Genomic DNA, 21,405 nt, shown 5'->3' on the forward strand with positions numbered 1-21,405 from the left:
TGCACATACATATACACATATATATGTGCACACATACATATATACATAAATATATGCACATATACATATATTCATATATACATGCATAATATATGTACACACACACACACACACACATATATATATATATATATATATTCTCAAACATCATCAATGATCAAAAATGGAGGCTAGGAGACCTTCTCCACCTGGCTCCCAGGCCTGGCTTCAGGTTCTAAGGAATCCAGTAGCTTAGGCACTGTGGAGTCCCTCATCTGGTCCTCAGGATGCCTCCCCACAGGGCTCTGCCTTCAGAGCGACAGTAATCAGGTTTTGGACTCTTTCCAGCCCCGTGACAAGAATCCTTTCACAGACTGGGAGATGAAGCAGAGAGCAGGATGCCCTGAGACCTGAGAACATCTACACAAGCAGAGCTCCTCAGTGATGCATCTCTTTATCAAAACCTTCTCTCCTACCATGACTGAAATGAGTCAGTCAGTCTGAACTATTAAATCACAGCTTTCAAAGCAAAGCTGGGCCGGACATGGCTCCGTGGGTGAAGCATGTATATGCATGAAGACTAGTGCACGGGTTCCCATGGCCCACTAAAGCTGTGTCTCGAGGGAAGACAAAGCTAAGACATTCTCAAGAACAAGCTGAGTAGCCAGACTAGCTGAAAAGATGAGCCCAAGTCCCTCGAGAGACCCTGCCTCAATATATACAGTGGGGAGTAATGGAGGAACACACACACATGCACACACATGCACACACGTGCCCATACACAGTGGAAACAATCAAATGTGTTCACAAGTTGCTATTAGGGCTCCAAAATCTCTATCAATGACCACAGAGCTAGGTCAGTTGGTAAAATGCTTACCACACAAGAATGAGGACCTACGCAAAACAGTCAGGCACATGCTATAGTCCTGGAATTGAGAAGGCAGAGACGGACAACAGCCTAGCCTAACCAGCAAGACCCAGGCCACTGAAGGATCCTCTACCAAATGCAAGGTAGGGCTGGAGGAGATGGCTCAGTGGGTAAGAGTGCTTGCTGCACAAGCATGAGGACCTGAGTTCAAATCCCCAGCCCCTATGTAAAAAGCCAGGTGTGGGTATGTGCACCTGTAATCTCAGAGCTGACAAGGTACAGACAGGAGGGTTACTGGGGCTGACTGGACTCCAGCCCACCCGAGGTTCAATGAGAGACTCTGTCTCAAGGGAATGGGGCAGAGAATGATGGAGCAGGACACCTGACATCCTCTACTGGCCTCCATATAAGCATATACGAGGCATACACTCATGTGCACACATGTACATTGTCTTGATTAGGGTTTTACTACTGTAAACAAACACGATGACCAAGGCAACTCTTCTAAGGACAACATTTAATTGGGGTTGGCTTACAGGTTCAGAGGTTCAGCCCATTATCATCAAGGCAGGAGCATAGCAGTGTCCAGGCAGGAATGGGGCAGGAGGAAATGGGAGTTCTACATCTTTATCTGAAGGCCAATAGGAGAAGAGTAGCTTCTAGACAGCTAGGATGAGGATCTTAAAGTCCATGCCCACAGTGACACACCTACTCCAACAAGGCCACATCTCCTAAGAGTGCCAATTCCCATGGGCCAAGCATATTCAAACTACCACATACATGCTCACACACACACACACACACACACACACACACACACACACACAGATGGGCTTAGCCTAAGAAACAACTCCAAAGCTGACCTCTGACCTCTACATTCATAGCAATGACACAAGTATACACACACACACACACACAGGGAAATACAGAATAATATCTCAGCTTACATAATAGTAAAAAGAAAAACATTAACTGTTAAAGATAAAAGATTTACATTTCCCATTCAATCTAAAGGAATGCCGTTGGGGAACGATTAGACTAGATCATTACATTTAGTACCTGAGAAGGCGTGACCTTTTCTTTTATCTCTTCAGACACCAAAGCAAAAGCTAGGAGAGAAAAGAGAAAAGCATATTTACATTAGAATTAGCAATCTGGATTCATTCTCACATTTGACAATTCTGCTTATGATAAGGGGGGGGAAAGGAATATTTTAACGAGATATATTTTGCTCATTTTTAAACAGCTGCATTGCTACAAACACGTATTAGAGGTTTTCTTAATCTTAGACCCAAAATAACTCATCACTGTAAAGTCATGAGCTCCAGCTACCCAAGCAGAACACACACACACACACACACACACACACACACACACACACACTCGCAAAGAAAACTTCAGTAGAGCAATTAAAATCTTTAAAAACAATCAAAAACTGTAGGAAGAACATTTCTTCAAGTTTTTGATTCACATACCAAAACTCCTGAGGAAGGAGGAGCTGGTGGCGCAAGGCACTCCCTTCCATTGTCCCTGCCAAAGCCTGACAGGCAACAGAACTAACATTGGGGTGCACTTCTTGTTTGGGGCTGTGGGGTTAGAATTGCAGATGCTGTTTACAAGCAGGCCCGGAGGATATGCAGAATCCACTAAATTCCAGGGCAGGAGACTGAGGGAATTAAAATCATCCTCCATTCAGAGTGATTGAATGTTTTCGATTTGAGTCATAAATAGGCAAAGACCTCCTTAGAGGCGCACTTAGGGCTGAGCATTAAAAATAATAACAACAACAACATAAGACAGCACTGGAAATATGAAGCGAAACGCTAAGCCGAAAAGTCAGGAAGTTGTGTAATGAGTTCTCCTAAGGATGAAAGGGGAGCATCGCTAAGGATGAAAGGGGAGCATCGCCGGGAGGTCAGGTCCTGCAGGCAGCATTCCCAGAGGAGGTGGGCACCGTGCTGGCACAAGGCAGGCACGAGGGTCATTGGGGAATGCCACCAGGCAAGCGTGAGACAACCCCACCATCGGACCCTTCCATCTAATCCCTCCCACTAAACGCCCCCACAGACATCCCTTGCTTCACGTTACCCATTAACACTGGCCCATGAGAAGGAATCTAAGACGTGGTCACGCTAAAATGTAAATGACGAACACAGTTTCATCGTTTCCATCTCCAGAATGGCACTTCTAAAGGCAGAGCTGAAACTGAAACAGGAGCCAAAGGTACCTTGGCGTTCAGATGAGAGCAGGCAGTGGTGCGTGTGGCTCTGGGACTTCCTCCACAGTACACCGGCCTCCGCCTCCACGCCTGCCTCAGTCCTCCCCAGCTCACCTCTACTGTTCATTAGAGAACTCAGCACCGACTCAAAAGACGTATCTGGGGACCATTACTGATAGACTCTTATTACAAGCTCCACGCTGGCAGGAAGGTAATTTTATTGACTAACCAAGATACAAATAGCACACAGGAGGATCTCAAAAATTGAATGAATGAATGAATGAATGAATGAATGAATGTCTTCATTGTTGTCATTCATCTCTCTTTACCGAAAGGCCACATCACCTATCTAATCCAGTAGAAGAGGGTTCAGTGCCCACTCCCGAATTATTTTCAAGATATAATCTATGTTCCTTCCCTTCACGCACATGCATGGCTCTGCGCATGCTCACATAAGGGCACATGGTACTGGTGACTTTTCCATGGCTCTGATAAAACACCAAGGCAAAAACAACTAACAGAAGGGTGTATTGGGAGCTTACGTCCACCGTGGTGGAGAACCGTACATAGTGTGGCTGGAGCAAGAGTGCTGAGGACTCTGGTCTTAAACCGCAGCACAGGCAGAGTGCGAACTCAAAAGGTGAGAGAGCTTTAAAGACTCTTAAAGCCCACCTCTAGTGACGGTGCACTTCCTCCAACAAGGCCACACCTCCTGAGCCTCTCCAACAGCATCACCAACAGGGACCAAGTACTCAAATGCCTGAGACTATAGGGGACATTTCAGTCAAGCCACCAGACACACACACGCGCGCACACACGCACACACACACACTCACACACACACGCACATACACACACGCACATACACACACACATAAACATACACACACATAAACATACACACACATACAAAAACACATGTATACACGCACACACATGCACGTGTACATACATGTATGTCAAGTCTCAAATCATTAACCAAGTTCTAAGAATAAAGCAGAGATTTAACCCAAACACCATTTAAATCTTGTTTCTGGGTACTTGAGACTTTAGGGCTGTTCTATTTCCTCTGCTCCAGAGAAACTTGCAAACACTAAAAACATTCAAGGAGGCCAGAGGCGCGACTCGGCAGCTAAGAGCAGTCACTGTTCCTGAGGAGGACAGGATTCTCAGCACCACGTGGGTGGCTCACAACCGCTGTACCTCCAGTTTTGAGGGATCTGACACCCTCTTCTGGTCCCCACTTGCGCCTGCACTCACATATGCACAAACCCACACACGGACACACCCATACACATGATTAAAATTTATTCAGTAGATGTTGATGCTGGCACGACAGCGCAGTGGGCATGAGCTTCACATGAACAAGGATTAAACATGGGTTTAATCACTGATACCAGTGAAGAGCCAACCAACAGCATGTGCGGTCACATGTTAACTCGCTTGCTGGGCACCACAGGCCTCTGACAAACACACGCGCTGAAACTCAGACTATAAAACTGTCATGGGGGGAGGGGGCGGCGGTTTATTTAAAACTGCCCCTTGCTGGGAGTATGGTGGCTTACACCTTGAAGCTTAGCACTCAGGAAGAACAGATCTTTGTGAGTTTGAGATCAATGTGAATATACAGTGAGTTCTAGGCCAGCCAGGGCTACACACACACACACACACACACACACACACACACACACACACACACACGGAGACAGAGAGACAGACAGAGACAGACACACAGAGAGAGACAGACAGACAGACAGAGACAGAAACAGACACATACACGCGCGCGCACGCGCACACACACAGAGACAGACAGACACAGACACAGACACAGACAGACACAGACAGACAGAGTAGGGGGTAAAGACAAAATGGAGAGGTGGCTCAGCAGTTAAGAACACTTGCTGCTCTTGCAAGGTTCTGTTCCCAACACCCACTTGGCAGCTCACAACTATCTGTAACTTGAGCTCCATGGGGATCCAGGGCCCTCTTCTGGCCTCCATGGGAACTGCATGCACATGAATACACACATACATGCATACATACATGCATACATGCATACATATATGAAGAGGTGCCTCTTCTCCTTTTACCTTCCCTCCCCTAATCCTTTTGTGGAAGGAGGGGAAGCCATTCTTCAAGTTCTGGCTGCTCAACTGCAGAAAACAGTCCATGGTGAAGTTCTACTAGCCAGGGGAGAGAAGACACAAGACCCTGGCCAGCATGTGGGCTCTCTTGCCTATTGTCTAGTCACAATCCCCCCTTTTAATCCCTCAAAAGCCCTCTGGCCCCAGAACACCTAGAGATATCTGAGGTTGAGAGTTGCCTCTGGCTTCTTTAGAACGGGATTTGAATGAGCCCGTTTTCTCTGGTGAATTTCTGCCTCCTGGGTTTTCAGCTGTGTGGTAAGCACTGTGAGCCATCTTGGTGAGGACATAGCTCAGTGGCAGAGGGATCGCCTAACATACACAACTAGGCCCAATCCCCAGTACTAGAAGAAAAATGGAAAGAAAAGAAAAACCTCTCCTCCACCCCAATCAGTTCTTATTTAAGATCTAGATAACCAAAGGTCTCTGAGTTATAATTTCCCCTTTCATCAAATGAAGTAACTTTCTCAGTTTAGCAGGTCCAGTGGCATCGCCTAATAACTGGAGTTTTCTTTCACCTGACTTGTTTGCAAAGCCGGGGGGCTACGACTGACTGGTGGGGCTGTGTCAGCAGCTTGAGAGGAGAGCGCACTGAGGAAGGCTTGCTTTCCCTATGGTTCTGGGAGGCACCAATGCAGAGCCCCTCCGAAAAGAAGCAGCTAATATTTCTCAATGCCACTCTTGATAGAAGAGCCACACGGCACGGGATTGATTGCCAATAAAGCAAAGGATTCTCCCAGATTTCCCCTGATGAGATCAAGGCCCCATATTCGCTGGCTTCTCTCCCCATCCCAAAATACACAGATCTAGGATTTTTTTTAAAAGACTTTAAAACACAATGCTTAAAGCAATGCTATGAGTGTGCCCATCGCTCTCCATCCCTCTCCTGCAGTGAGAGTTCTATAATCTAAACGGAACAAACAAAACCGTGAAGGCCCCAGATGTATTCTTATAATAAAAGATAAATATTGTTTTTATTGTAAAATGGGTGCACAGGACATCAAATCATAAAATGGCGAGTCATTTCCAAAATTCCTCCTCCCCAAAACCCTGGTTTCTTGTTAAACGATGATGAGAGATGTATGGAAGAAAAGGGATAAATACGGTTAAAACAAACAAACAAACAAACAAAAAAAAAAAACATGTCCTTCAGCAGTTCTAACAAATGTTAACTTTGTATTACCAAAGCAAAGCCGATCTCTCAAGAGCCAAAACGTGATAGTCCTAAATGTCTAAGTTTTGCGGTAAATTAGGTCTCGATATTAATAGAACCAAGGCTTTCGTTCTCCCCGAGTGGGAGGAGACAGAACACTGCACTTGTTTTTGTTTGCGGTTTTTTTTTTTTTCTTGTCTTTTCTTTTTAATTTCAGTATTTTGACGCACTGCAGATTCGGGGTATGCTAATCAGAGGAGCGAGCAGAATATGTAACATATAAATATAAACAGAGACTGAATAATTCAGCTCAGGAGGATGGGGTTGGCATGGCATTGTGGAATGTGCTGTGTTCGCACGGGGTTCCCCAAGTTGCCGGCAAGGCTTCGCGTCTACAGGATATGGCCCTTATTTTCCACGTTCACAGTTGACTTCATTTCGATTTTAATATTAAGGGCTGTCAGCTTGGGAGGGAGGGAGGGAGGAAGGGGATGAAGGAGGGAGGAAGGGAAGGAGAAAGGGGAGGGGGAAGAGGGCTTTTCCCTCTCCAGTTCAGACCCTCCCAGCCAAAGGGTCACCCAGGAATGACCACCTGGGGGTCTACGTTTCCAGTTTCATTTCTAGGTTTGGCGGGGGAAAATCTGGCCTGAGTACCTTAACGTGCAGTGGGAGAAATATTCCGAGGTAAACCATGCTCTTCCGTGCCAAACTGCTGCTTAAAAGGCATTTTCTATTTTCAACAAGAATCCTGGTGAACTGGGACTACATTTAAAGTGCAAGTCAGGGCAGGCGATAGGAATCAGGCCCTTTTCACGGCAACCTTAAATAATTCAAGCCGGCGGATGTGTGAGCACACCTAGAACGGAAAGATAAATGGAGATTTTTACAGGTGACTCGGGACGCAGTTTTCTCGCCGGGTGAAGCCCTTGTGTGGGCGTAGGAGAAACTGAAGGAGTTAAGTGAAGTGTGTGAGCGCTGGCTCACCCCTGTTTTCTCCGGTACTTGAGAGTGAACAAAAGACCCTGCCTCCAGCCAGGGAACACACTCTTATCCCCAGAGTCTTCCAGAAACATCCATCAGAGAAACCGAACAAAATTGAAAACCCGCATTCTCTGCACTAGCACCCCACCTCGGGAGGACCCAGGGACTAAGGAGATGGCACCTACGCCTTTAGGGCCCAGACTGGCACAGAGAGAAAGGCTCGGGTAAACTGGATGAGGCTGTAATTCCAGCACTCGAGACAGAGGCAGAAAGGTGATGAGTTCGAAGTCTGCCTGGGCTACATGGACCCTGTCTTCAAAACAACACAAAAAAGCTGGGGCAACACTGGAGGGTCTGCTGCTAACCAGGACAATTCAGACTGTCCATCTGTCTGTCCAGTGGTCAGGAGCCTTACACAAAGGCCAGGAGGAAGGCATACAATCTGATACCTGATACCGTCACCAATAGGCTAGGTTTTTTGTTTGTTTGTTTGTTCTGTTTGTTTGTTTTTATCTTCTTCTTCTTCTTCTAAGGCAGGCCCTGTGGGAAGGAAGCCTTGGGCTTTCTTTCTTTCCTGTGACCTACTTACCAAATATTTCCCTTCCCCTGGCAGCTCTGGCCTCCAGGGGCTGGCCTCCCCCTCCTCCCCAGTCTTCTGAATTTCACTGCAGGTCTCAAGAGGGGGCCTTCTACCCCAGGACCACAGCTCAAGGCCAGTTTCTGTCCAATTAATGCTTTTTTCCAATCACTCCAGCTGAGGAGAGAGAATACAATACCCACAGCTCAGCAGTCTGAGCCCAGAAGGCCAGAGGAGCGGAACCCATCTCTTCCTCTTCCTCTTCCTCTTCCTCTTCCTCTTCCCTTCCTCTTCCTCATTCCGTGGACACCCACATCACCCACAGCAGCTGCTGACACACTGAGAAGCAGCTCCAGCCAGTTCTGCCAAACCAAAGGATGAGGGCCTATGGGTCCATATGGAGCCAACACAGGACCGGCCCACGAGAGACTGAGGATCAACCCGCCCTTCAAGTTCGACATTTGGGAAAGGCCCTGGGGTGTGTGCGAAGTGCTGCGGCTGCCGGCAGCCATCCTGGCCAACATCAGTCACTTAGACTTTCATCAGTTCCGCAGACAAGAGTAACTCTGTCTGCCCGTGACGACTCACGCCGAAGACGGAAGCCCCAGGTCCCCAGAGGAGCCGGTCTGTCAGCAAGCAAGAAGCGTGGAGTTGGATCTCTGCACCACTGGATTCCATTCCCAGGGGCTTGCAGTAAGACACTAAGGAAGCTGCCAACAGACTTTCCACACTCTGCGCTGGACATCCAAGGGATGCTATGATGCGCAGGAGAGAGGCTGGGCAGGGACTCCTGAGGGACGGGGTGGAACAACTGTGAGAGGGGGTGACCGGTAGGGGAAGCAGCCATGTTGGGGATACCTGGTCACTGGGATGGAGTCACTTATACAAGGGAACAACCAGGTTAGGAACTTACAGTGTGAGCTAGGGAGGGAACTTGTTGGGATGGGGACATTTGGTTTAGGGGAGTGGTTAAGGCAGAGACCTCTGAGGGAATGGGTGGGGTGGGCCCACCTGGTAGAGGGTTGGTAGAGCAGGGACACCTGTGGGTTGGTGGCTGAGAGTTGTGGTGAGGATACATGGAGGGCAGGAGTGATGGGGTAGATGGATATAATGAAGGGGTTCCTTAAGAACTCAGTTTTCCTCAAATGAAAGCATTTTGAGGATTGTAAGGGCGGGAATATAGGGCTGGAGAGACGATTCAGCAGGTAACAGCACTGCACTGCTCTTCCAGGGATCCTGAGTTCAAATCCCAGCAACCACATGGTGGCTCACAACCATCTGTAATGGGATCTGATGCCCTCTTCTGGTATGTCTGAAGATAGTGACAGTTACTTATATATAATAAATAATTAAATTAGAAAAGGGGGGCAGGAATGTAATATGGGGCTCTCCCTAGATAGACTTCTCAAGCCAGTGTACAAAACGACTTATTAGGGGACAAAAATGGGCACACACATGCCAGCGAGGAAGCTATTTGTGCAAGAATATATCTGGTCCTGATTGGAGTTTGGGGGTGGGAGGGCGGTTTGCAAGCCAGTACCCTAGACTGTCAGACTGAAGAAACAGAAGCCTTGGCCTCACACACCACAATACTCACATGCACCACACACACACACACACACACACACACACACACACACACACACCCCAATACTCACATGCACACACCACATGCATGCATTGCCCAAGGAGTCCCCAAAGAGGGCAGAAGGCATCAGAAGCCCTTGAGCTGATGTTACAGGCGATTGTGGACATCTGGACGTGGGTGCTGGGATTTGAACTCAGATCCTCTGGAAGAGAAATAAGTGCTCTTAACCACTGAACCACCTCTCCAGAATTCTTTTTAAACTTTTTAAATTCTTTATTAAAGGACTCATGTCCTTCAAGTTGACAAGAGAAAGGAGTCACCAGAGAGGAGACCTGAGCCCTATAAGAAATAGCATAATACAAGGCAGAAGACAGCCCGGCCCAGAGACCCTGTGGGCTGGAGGATAAATATATTTACAGGAACGGCTCATGGGACCGAAATGGGAATAACCACATACATGTTCAAAGAAAAGAGAATTTGCTCCTCTGACTTACATCTTAATTAAAGAAATCACTCAAGATGGGGGACGGTGAGAGAGAATGTGTCAACTCAAACAGTTTGGAGTTTCGACTCAAGACCTGCCTTTCTAAGGATGTTCTAGGATCAGAAACGAAGTCAGAAAGTCCGTGCTCACAGCTCTCTCCGAAACACACTGAAGTAAAACACAAAGCAAATATCCAAACGGAGGAAATTGGCTCTTTGTACAATTCCTCTAAATTGCAATCATACTGCTGAATGCTAACTGTCACATTTTCCTTTTTTAAAAACACAATGGACCACTCACTGGTGGGCAGCGGATCCATTGCACGAAAAAAGTCGAATTTGCATATCCCCGTCAGCACCACTCAATCCACGCTGAATACATCTGAGACGTGCGCTCAGCCTACAGACTTCCTTGTGTGGGCTTATAAAAGGATTCTCAAGAATAACCCACTGCTCTCGTTTGGGTTAGTATTGGTTTTGTTTCTTTAAATCATGGAGTCCCTTCAGAAGGACATGAAAATCTGTCAAATTATATATGGTGGTCAGGTTGTTGTCTCCTCCTCACAAGCTGGAGTCACCTGTGAAGAGGGAGCCTGGGATGGGAAGATGCCTTCATCACCGAAGCTTGCAGGGCGTTGACTTGATTAGTGATTGATGGGGGCCCCGCCCACTGTAGGCGGAGCCATCCCTGGACAGGGAGGTCCCGGATTGGATAGGAAAGCAGGCAGAGCAAGGCACAGACACCAAGTCTATACACAGCACCCTTCATGGCCTCAGCATCCGCTCCTGGAGCCAGCTTCCTGCCTCGAGTAACCTGCTGTAAGCCAACCCTCTCCTCCACAAGTTGCTTTTGCTGTTTTATCGTGGCAATAGAAAGCAAACTAAGGCACCGTGCTGGAGACAGTGAAAGACTTCTTGGTTTAAGTTCTTTCCTGAGTAGAGAATCCCGCCTAAGTGATGGGATCCGGGATTCTATTCTATAATAACTACACACAGCTCAGGCCAGGCAGTGGTGGCACACACCCTTAATTTCAGAGACAAGCAGACCTCTGCGGTCAAGGCCAGCCTGGGCTACATACAGATCAAGTTCCAGGACAAGGCTGTCTTAAAGCAAATGAAACAATTACAAAGCTCATCTTAAAGGCAAGGCAGTTCCGAGACATCTTTACATTTTATGAGTGTTCATGAGAATTACCCAGTAATGGTCACAGTTTGGTACCCAAGCCTAGGGTAGGCCAGAAAGAGGTCCCATACCTGACTGTGCATACAAGGTAACCTGAGCACCTTATTTAAAATACACATCCTCAAACCTCATCTGAGACAAAGCTAGAACCATGGTAGGGAAGTTTGTAGAAGGTTGACCCTAAAGGTTTAGTTGTTGTCCTAACTAGGTGTCTGTTGCTTTGATTTTTTTTTGTAAGATTTATTTATTTTATTTATATGAGTACACTGTAGCTGTCAGACACACCAGAAGAGGAGGACATCGGATCCCAGATGGTTGTGAGACACCCTGTGATTGCTGGGAATTGAACTCAGGACCTCTGGAAGAGCAGTCAGTGCTCTTAACCACTGAGCCATCTCTCCAGCCCTCTGTTGCTTTGATTAAACAGCAAGATCAAAAGCAAGTTGGGGAGACAAGGGATTATTTCAGATTCCAGGCTGTGGTCTACCATCCAGGGAAGCCAAGACCAGAACTCAAAGCAGGAACTTGGAGACAGGAGCTGATGCAGAGGCCATGAAAGAATGCTGCTCGTCGGCTTGTTCCTCGTGGCTTGTTCAGCCTGTTCTTTTATAGCACCTAGGACCATTTGATGGGGTGGCCCCACCCACAATAATCTGGGCCTTCCACATCCACCATCAACCCAAAAAAAAAAAAAAAAAGGGGGGTTTTTGCTCAAGCGGTAGAGCGCTTGCCTAGCAAGCGCAAGGCCCCTGGGTTCAGTCCCCAGCTACCGGGGGGGGACAAAAAAAACCACAGGCTTGCCCATGGGCCCATGTGGTGGAGGCACTCTCTCGAGTGAGATTCACTCTTCCTAAATAACTCTATCTTGTGTCAAGTTGACATCAAACTGGTGGTTTGTACAGTGGGCCCATACCAAAGTCCTGGAGACAGATGGGGCCTAGTGAGAGATAATCAGGTCAGGACACTCAGCTAAGACAGTGTGATTACTCTCTCCCTCAGGGGCAGCCCAGGTCTCCGGGGACTAGATCACAGTTGGTTTTTTGTTTTTTGTTTTTTGTTTTCCGGAGCTGGGGACCAAACCCAGGGCCTTGCGCTTGCTAGGCAAGCGCTCTACCACTGAGCTAAATCCCCAACCCTATATCACAGTTTTATCATAGCAGGCAACCGCACACGCCTTGTCTTTGCATGTCTGCCTGTGTTCCTGCTACAGCATACCATCTACCATCAATGTCCAGCTTCAAGATCTGTGAGCTAAATAAAATGTCTTTTCTTCTACCTGGCCACGTGCACACTGCAGTGCGGCGCAGACTAAGTCACCCGGAATCTACATTTTAACAAGTGTAGGCGTTTGGAGATGACTGTCGTGTACACACATCAGAGGGGCTACCCAGAACTTTGGGGGAACTCCGTGGAGCTAGTTCCAAAGTGATGTCCTTTTTCAAATCCTTCCCTTCACAACTGATATACGAACCCGTGCATAACCACCCTCAAGGATCTGCAGAAGATAAATTCAGACTGACGTAGAAGAGGCCTTGAGCTCCTCACAATGCAGTAAAGCAAACAGCAGTAGATCACCTTTTCGCTATCTTATTCCACTGGACCTGAAGATAAGTCCCGCTTCTCAGAGAAGACAGCGCTGTCCTATCTGACAGGTGCAAATCTTCGCTAATGAGACTTATACTAAACCTACAGTTTCATATTTACAGAGACCGCTTTCTTCCCCAAATGTCATCATGTTTCCAGTGTGCACACATTTTGAGTAAAGCAAAAATGAATTATTTTGTCAAGCCTTCTTCCTTAAAAAAAAAAAAAAGTAAAAAAAAAAAAGAAAGAAAGAAAAAAACAAAACAAAGACAAAAAAAGTACTGAGAATGCCTCAAAATAACACCCTGGGGCTGGAGAGGTGGCTTGGTGGTTAAGGGCACTGACTGCTCTTCCAGGGGACCAGGGTTCAAATCCCAGAACCCACGTAGCAGCTCACAACTGTCTGGAACTCTAAGATTGGACACTCTTGCATAGACATACATGCAGGCAAAACACCAATGCACTAAATAAATAAAACGTTTTTTAAAAAATAACCTCTAAATTTTCCTCAGTGAGCATGTGCTTCTGATTCCTAACTGTCCACCTGATACAGAGCTTGAACAATTTACACATACCCTAACCTCAACTTGGCCAGAGCGCCCTCACCTCTCTACCCCCTCAAGATTAAGAGTAAAATTATTTAATCCCTCAACTTACTCAATATACCTGTATATTAGTTATAGTTACTAGGTATAACCGTATACCTCAGTTTACACTTAGTAAATTTCCTATTTCACATATTTAACCACAATAAAAAATTCTTTAAATCCTGACCCTCCTCTGAGTGCCTATTTCTGAGGGAAATGAGAGCATAGGTATAACTCAGGACAGAGTATATGCCTAGCCTGCACAAGGGCCCAGCATCTTTTTGTTAAGATTGTGTGTGTGTGTGTGTGTGTGTGTGTGTGTGTGTGTGTGTGTGTGTGTCTGTGTCTGCCCAAAGAGGCCAGAAGAACACATCAGATTCCACGTGGCTGGAGTTACAGGCAGTTGTGAACTGCCTTATGTGGGTGCTGGGAACCCTACTCTGGTCCAATGGAAGAACAGCAAGTGCCCCTAACCACTGAACCATCTCACCAGTCCCAAGACCATGGGGTTTGATCCCCAGGCTAAAAAAAATAAAACAGGAAATGAAAAAGATGACTCATTCTTACCCCAATCCTCTCTCAGCTCAATCTTGCCCCAGCCAATCATGGAGTCTAAAAGTATCTCTCATTACCACACAAAGGAATATGTTCCATTATGGCATCTTTAATATCTATCTACGGGTCATGGAAGAGTATACAGAGCTGTCCCCTGCTCAGTGTGCCCCACATCTACATGAACCCCTCTAATCCCTGTCCCGTAGGGACGGCCAAAACAAGCCTTATAAGGTGGAAGGCAAGCCGTGCACAGCTCTTCAGCAAGGCCACCCACGGGTCCATGACCCAGTGCAGGGCCCTCCTCACCTGGCCCTGAAGATCTTGCCAGTGGCTGCTGTCCTTTCTCTGATTGAACCCTCCAGGCCCACTTTCCCCCCACTGCATGCTGCTTCCCCTTCCAATGATCCTGTTTCTCCCTCAGTTCAGGACTGAGCTTACAGTACTACCATTCCCTACAGGAAGCCTTCATTGACCTAAAGGTTTCCCAAACCTCAACACTACAATATTCGGAGCCCAGGCGTGTTAGCGTTTTACTGCAGTGATGAGACACCATGACCAAGGCAACTCTTATAAGGAGAATATTTAATTGGGGCTGGCTTACAGGATCAGAGGTTCAGTTCAGTCCATTATCATCAAGGCAGGAGCATAGCAGCATCCAGGCAGGCATGGCGTAGGAGGAGCTGAGAGTTCTACATCTTCATCTGAAGGCTGCTAGTGGAAGACTGACTTCCAGGAAGCTAGGATGAGGGTCTTAAAGCCCACGCCCACAGTGACACGCCTACTCCAACAGGGTCCCACCCATTCCAATGAGGCCACACCCACCCAACAAGGCCACACCCACTCCAACAAGGCTACACCTCCTAATAGTGCCACTCCCTGAGCCAAGTATATTCAAACCACCACACTAGATAACTAAACCGTTCATTATTGGGACAGAGTTCTCCTGTGCCTTGTAAGATACTTCATGGCAGCAGTTCTCAAAATGTGGGTCGTGACCCCCTTGGGGGTTGCCTAAGACCATTAGATATTTACATAATTAAGTATTATAAGTCGTAATAACATCGAAGTCAGTTACAAAATAGTGTCAAAAATGATTTTATGGTCTGGAGAGATGGCTCAGTGGTTAAGAGCACCAACTGCTCTTCCAGAGGTCCTGAGTTCAAATCCTAGCAATCATATAGTGGCTCACAACCATCTGTAATGAGATCTGGTGCCCTCTTCTGGTGTATCTGAAGACAGTTACAGTGTACATATATAAAATACATAAATAAATTAAAAAAAAAAGATTTGCTTAAAAAAAAAAGATTTCAGGGTTGGGGATTTAGCTTAGTGGTAGAGCGCTTGCACTGGGTTCAGTCCCCAGCTCCAAAAAAAAGAAAAGAAAAGAAAAAAAAAGAAATGAAAGGAGACATTGCAAAAACAAACAAACAAACAAACAAAAAAACCCATGCACAAAATGCAGAACTGGATTTGACTCTTCTGTTCTAAAATTTCTAACTCACGGCAGTGAAAAGAATCCAGGCAAGACTTGGCTCAGAAGAAAAAGAAATCATCCAGATTTGGCAGGTGCTAAGAAATACAATGTTGGCTCACTCGGAGAAGAGACAGGGGCGTGGAAGAGAGAGGCTAATAGCTATTATTCTACCGTTGGTTCGGGTCATCTTTCCCACGGAGGTATCAATTAAGATTGGTTTTGGCTGCATGTAATCCCCTGCAATACAAGGCTGGAAGGCGACAGACAGGGCTGCTGTGGCACTCCCCATCCATCTGGTACCCAGGCTGTTTTCTTCTCTCTACCTGCTTTCTTGGTGATCTTATGGCCACGATGTGGCCTTCAGAGTTCCAGCCATCAGACCCACACAACTCGGCGAGAAAGATAAAACAAGCCCCAAAGGTCTACATCCTGGCTGCACCAGACACTTTAAACGAGAGCCCCCATAATCCTTGTAGATATCCCATTGGCCACCCCAATTTGCAAGAGCCATTGAGAAATATCTCATCATGACATCATCAGCGTCATCCCTCCACTCATCCCCCTTTATTAAGCATATATGTAGGCAGCCAATGGGAGGCAAAGGAAACAGGTATTCCTTGTTCACCAGAGACCTGGGACATGCATGGCTTTCTTCCAAGTTGCTACGTCCCTGAGAAGGGCACACAGTCAGCCCTTTGGAGAGGGAATCACCTTGGACTCCACCCATCCTTTTAAAACCCCATATAATCCAATCAAGCCTGGCTAGACAAAGGCCCAAAGGCTACAAGGTAGACAGTGGTCCCTTCTCTGGCATTCATTATGTTAAAACTGTATGAGACAGCAGAATTCCCAGGCGCCTATCAAGCCCCTGCCTCAAGTTTTATATAAAACAATGAAGGCTCAAAGCCACTAAAGGCCACAGAGCTCATGAATGGTGACTCAGGGGCTGTAAATCTCCCTCTGGGACTCATTCCAGACCCTAGAACTGAAGCCGCCGTGACTTCCTGTCTGCATGCACACGGGTTTAAAATAAAACTTCTATATTGACTTTCCTAAAATAAAATAAGATAAAATGAACGTGGTAGTTGGGGAGGGAACTACCCAGGCAGACCACTCTTACAGGGGTGGATGAGAGCTTCTAAGCTCTCAGGATAATTCAATGATTCGTAAGTCGTGTCACTTTCAAACAGATTCTAAGTGGAGGCCACATCTTTAGACGTGGCAATGCCCCTCTCCCCATGTCAAAGTACAGGACAATAAACGCCGGGTCCGAAAGAAAGAACGGGCTCGTTCTTGTACTAACTCAGGGAAGCCAGTGCACAAGACTCTAAGTGTCTCCGAGGAACTTGGATTATTTTTATTAAGATGATTTTATTTTTAGTATACATGTATGGATAATTTGCCTGCATGTAGTGTATATGCACCACACACGTGCCTGGTACCTACAGAGGTCAGAAGGGGACATCAGAACCCCTGGAACTGGAGCTCAGATGGTTGTGAGCCACCACGTGGGTGCTGGGAACTGAACCCAGGTCCTCTGCAGGAACAGCCGGTGCTCTTAACCCCTGAGCCATCTCCCCTTTAAGGAGACCTTTTAAGGGATTTTATGACTCCTTTACTGTGTTTTCTACCGGCTTCCTGAGGCTCAGAGATCTCTCTAAAAACGTTGGCATTTTAGTTCATTCTGAATGTCCTTCCCTGGGTTATCATCAAATCAAATATCCCCTTAAGGGTATTAAAAAGTAGATAGGAAAATACTAATGTGCCTTTAGGCCTATATGCTGCATTGGTGATATACAAATATTATTATTAAATGCAATTCTATAAACAGAAGGCCAATTTCAGCCACCACCACCCCAAACTGGTTGGTTCCAAAGCCTACGGGCAATAAGGCAAAGGAAGCAACCTCAGTCACCCAGTTCGCCAGCCATTTTTGCCTGCCTTTCTCCAGGGCTCCACAGTGCTTTCTTCAACCCATGATCTCTGGCCAAATTCCTCATGATCAATTGCTACCTTCTGGGTCCAAGGTGCCCTAACATTTTAAATTACAGTGTTGCCAAATTAATCATGTGAGTGAGCAATTAATTACAAGCTAATCTCGCTCAATTTTCTCACACTTAGTGAGCACCGGAAGGAATGCCAGGGGTAGACAGAAGCAAAACAAAACGTCCTTATTCGGAAAGCATAAATCCAAATACAAACGAGCTGTCAAGGCTCTCGTGGACTAAGTCTTTCCCTAAACTGCACCATTCTGCCATTTCTAAAGCTCCGAAATTCTGCCTTTTCAGAAGCAGGAAACACAAGCAAGTCAGGGTTAGAGAAAAGTATTATGACAAGCTGCAAAGAGTCATTTTTTTTTTACCCACGCTTTCAAACTTGAACAAATATCATAAAAAGTCATTCGCACTGACTTTTTAACTTTTTCTCACATCATCTTAGGGGAACGGGAGAAGGAAACAGCCTCCAGAAAACGGAAAGAAAAGGAATGGCAACTGGACTGCCTGAAACCAGATCTCTGTTTTTCCCAGAGAATCTTCCCTGAGGCCCCAAGGCTCCGAGTTTCCCCCACTTGCCCAACTGCATTAGGAAGAAGGCAGGTCAAGTTTGTAGGTTCCTAGGGTGTGGTACCGAGATATAGGAGGTCTCTGGGAAATTGCAGGAGCTGAGGGTACAGGGTGGGGATGACGCAAGGGATACGGGAAGGGGGGGTGGGCGCGCCTGGGGCACAGGATGTGTTAATGGCTGCATGAGGGTTGTGTAAGGCTGGGTAGGGTCGCAAGGGACACACGATGGGACGCAGGGAGTAGTTAAGGTAAAACGGTGAGCGCTCGACTCGGGGAATGGGGGAGGAGGGGCCGTAGTGGGACACAGGTCGTGTACAGCAGGAGATCCAGGGTACATACGGAAGAGCGGGAAAAGGGATGCCCATGGTCGGGCGCAGGTTATCCACAACAGGAGGAACAGGGTGCACAGGGCGGGACACGGGGGACGCACAGGTATTGAGCGGGGTGCACACAGCGGGATACCGGGTATGCACGGTGAGGGGATGGGAGGGACAGTATTCAAGGTCCGGAGGGGTTGAACAAGGTGGGACTCGGAATACGTACGGCCGGGCACCGGGAATGCACACGGCGAATCGAGGGGTGTGCCAGGTGAGGAGCGGGTATGCACATCTAGGGAGATGGGGTGCACAACTATGGGGCACATGAGTGCACAGCTGTGGGGCGCAGAGGCACACGGTGGAGAGCAGGGGGTGTACGGCGGAGCACAGAGTATGCACAAGCAGGGAGTGCACACGGCGGGGCACACGGGGTACACACAGTGGGGCGTAGAGTGCACAAGGCGGGCCGTGGCAGCACGCCGTGGGGCGCAAGATAGATACGGTGGGGTGCGAGTGCACACCGCGGAGCGCCGCATGCATTCGGCGGGGCGCTGGGGACCCACAAGGCGGGGTGCACATAGTGGGTCGCGAGCTGTGCACCGCAGGGCGCGCGGGCGGCGCGCATGGGCGGGCAAGGCGCGGCCTCTTGCAAAGTTTCTAGCAGTTGCGCGGCGCTGGCTCTGGACCCGGCCGCGCCCTCCCCACAAGCCCGCGTGCCCCGGCGGAAGGAGGCGGAGATGGAGAGGGCGCGGGCCGAGGGTGGCGCCGCTAGAGGGCGCTGCGGCCGGGACGGGGCGGGACGGGGCGGGCGGCAGCCGGAACCGCGCGGGGGTGGCCAGCAGCCCCGGACTCCCTCCCCGCGCCCGCCCGGGCCGCTCGCTACTTACCCGCGGAGCAGCTGAACAGCGCCAGCAGCGCGGGCGGCCGCATCCCGGCGACCGAGGCTCCGCGCCCTTCCCGGAGCCGAGCTGCGCGGACGCCCTGCGCGCCTGACCCTTCTCGCGCTCCCCTCCTCCCTCCCGGCGCCGCGCCGGCTCGGGCTGCGCCCTCTGGCGGCCGGGATCGGGAGCGCCCCGGTGTACGCTCGCAACCGCCGCGGATGTAGGTGGTCCTGCTGCCCAGCCGGACCGCGCCCTCCTCTGGGCATCTGACCTCTGAGGCTCTTTTCTGCCCCTCTGACATCCCCTGCCTTCAAGTCCTCTTCTTCCCAGAACTTCCTACCCAACCCCAGCAGTAGATCACTCACTCCCCTTACTGTCCTCAAAGTGAAGGAGGAAGGATCGTTTTTTCTTCCCTGCTAATGGACTATATTCTGTTTTTATAAAAAGCAAAATCGATAATTCAACTCTTAATATTGTTGGCACCGATGTTCTACTTTGATGAAGGTGTTTTTAATCAGCTCAACTAATTTACTTAATATCCTCTCTTTAAATGGAATTTGATTAATAGCTTTGGCCCGGAGTTTTGCTCTTCATAGTTGTTGGTGTAAAGCTAAATTTTTATAAATGTTATTTTGAGTGTTCGCTATGATGGAAGGGAGAGGGTATACATTTATTCAAGATACCTGATGGAAATGAATCAATTAAGAATACAGGGTAAAAAAATTAAAAAAAAAAAAGAATACAGGGTAGCGTGAGGTAGAAAAGCCGCATAGGCAGAGTCCCGCCCACCTACCAAGAGTTCCCTGAGGAGCTTACAGTTACATTGTAGCTGACTGGGAGAATGAGAAGAACCCTTCCCAGAAACACAAGTTCTCTTGCGTCTCCCAGGATGTGAATAAGACCGATTGAGCAACCCTGGCTTGTGTTTAGACGATGAGGGTCTGAAGGCAGCTAGGATTACCTTTCAGCGACTGTAGTCACAGGACAAAGGAACTCACCGGACATTCTCTCCCAACTACAGACAGAAAAACTCTCAGGGCAAGCCTGCTCATTAGCACTCTGGCAGTCATATTTATTAGTTTCTGCGTGTCTCCTGTTGACTAATGCCAGTCTCTGGACTGATGAAGACCAGCACTACATTTTTTTTCCCCCAAATTTTTGGTTGACTGCTTTAACTCCTTGGGCCTTCTTGGGAAATTCTAAAGTTTCTAGATTGTTTCCCATTTCCAAAGTTGTCTAGCGTTCTCCCAGGAAATATTCCTTCCCTATGTTAGACACCACCGTACATATGAACAAGATATAAATGGAGGGAAAAGTCTAGTAGCCAAGTAACTCAAGTGAGGGCCCTACTTTGGTGGCAAACAACTTTGAGGGCTTAGTAGATCAGTTTTCACTGAAATTATCCTGAAAGGCTGGAGAGGTGGCTCAGTGATTCAGACCATGTGTTACTCTCCAGATGAGCCGAGTTCCATTCCCTTCTCCCACATTCATTGGCTTATGACTACCTGTAGCTCAAACTCCAGGATGACTGATGATCCACTGATGCCTCTGGCTTCTCCTGACACTGGCACGCTCACGCATGGGCCAACACATAGGTTTACACATGGGCACAGAAGTAAAACCAGTAAAATACAAATTTTTAATTGAAAATTTCATCACGATACAATATTACTGCGTTCCAGGAGGAATGTGGGAAACTGGACCATTAGGATAAGAGCACATCCTTTAAGTAATGAACTCGCCCATCTTCCTTGTCTCCACAGAGGACAATGATAAACGACACGTCACGCAGCTCCGTAACTCGAGTTTGGAAAAGGCCTGCCTTTCAGTGATTCTGGTCATAGGATAAATAGACTCCCTGGGGGATCCTTCCTCTCTCTCGTAGGAGAAACTCTCAAAGCAAACCTGCCTACAGGGGTACTGACAGACACACGATGAGGCTTGCCCGTAACACCCACTGTGAGGGGACAGTTTTCCACAGGAAAAATAAATAAATAAATCTCAGCTACTCCAGTGACATGAAGAACAGTGGGCCATGGCTCTACTTCCATGATATCCTCTCTTGATCTGAGTTGTCGCCCCCCGTGGCTGGCTTCTGGGATTGTCCAACTTTCCTTGTTGAAGGACGGGGTGAGAGGCCCAAGTTAATACAAGCTATCTCCTGTCAAGGACCTTACAGAAAACAAAGATTAGACAGGCTAGTGGTTTTTAGAACAATTAAAATGTCATCGGTAGCCAACAGTCTAATTAGCAGCTTCTTTATGGATGG

General features: G+C 47.8%; 1 protein-coding gene and 1 non-coding gene across 2 annotated transcripts in view; both read right to left on the reverse strand.

The window, feature by feature from the left end:
* B3glct (beta 3-glucosyltransferase) overlaps nucleotides 1-19,270 on the reverse strand; it is an 83,558-nt gene extending 64,288 nt beyond the window's left edge. Inside the window, exons 1-2 of the mRNA XM_032886836.1 lie at nucleotides 19,143-19,270; nucleotides 1,907-1,956 (exon numbers count right to left, since the gene is read on the reverse strand). Of these exons, the coding sequence (XP_032742727.1) occupies nucleotides 1,907-1,956; nucleotides 19,143-19,185 (93 nt within the window). The 5' untranslated portion in view covers nucleotides 19,186-19,270. The remainder of the gene's footprint in view (nucleotides 1-1,906; nucleotides 1,957-19,142) is intronic.
* Nucleotides 15,950-16,092, reverse strand: LOC116885997. The gene has a single exon (XR_004386069.1). It is a non-coding gene; the product is annotated as a small nucleolar RNA SNORA67 (small nucleolar RNA).
* Nucleotides 19,271-21,405: the final 2,135 nt, after the last annotated feature.

Source organism: Rattus rattus, chromosome 16 (genome assembly GCF_011064425.1).
Source record: "Rattus rattus isolate New Zealand chromosome 16, Rrattus_CSIRO_v1, whole genome shotgun sequence".
In the NCBI taxonomy this organism is placed as follows: Eukaryota; Metazoa; Chordata; class Mammalia; order Rodentia; family Muridae; genus Rattus; species Rattus rattus.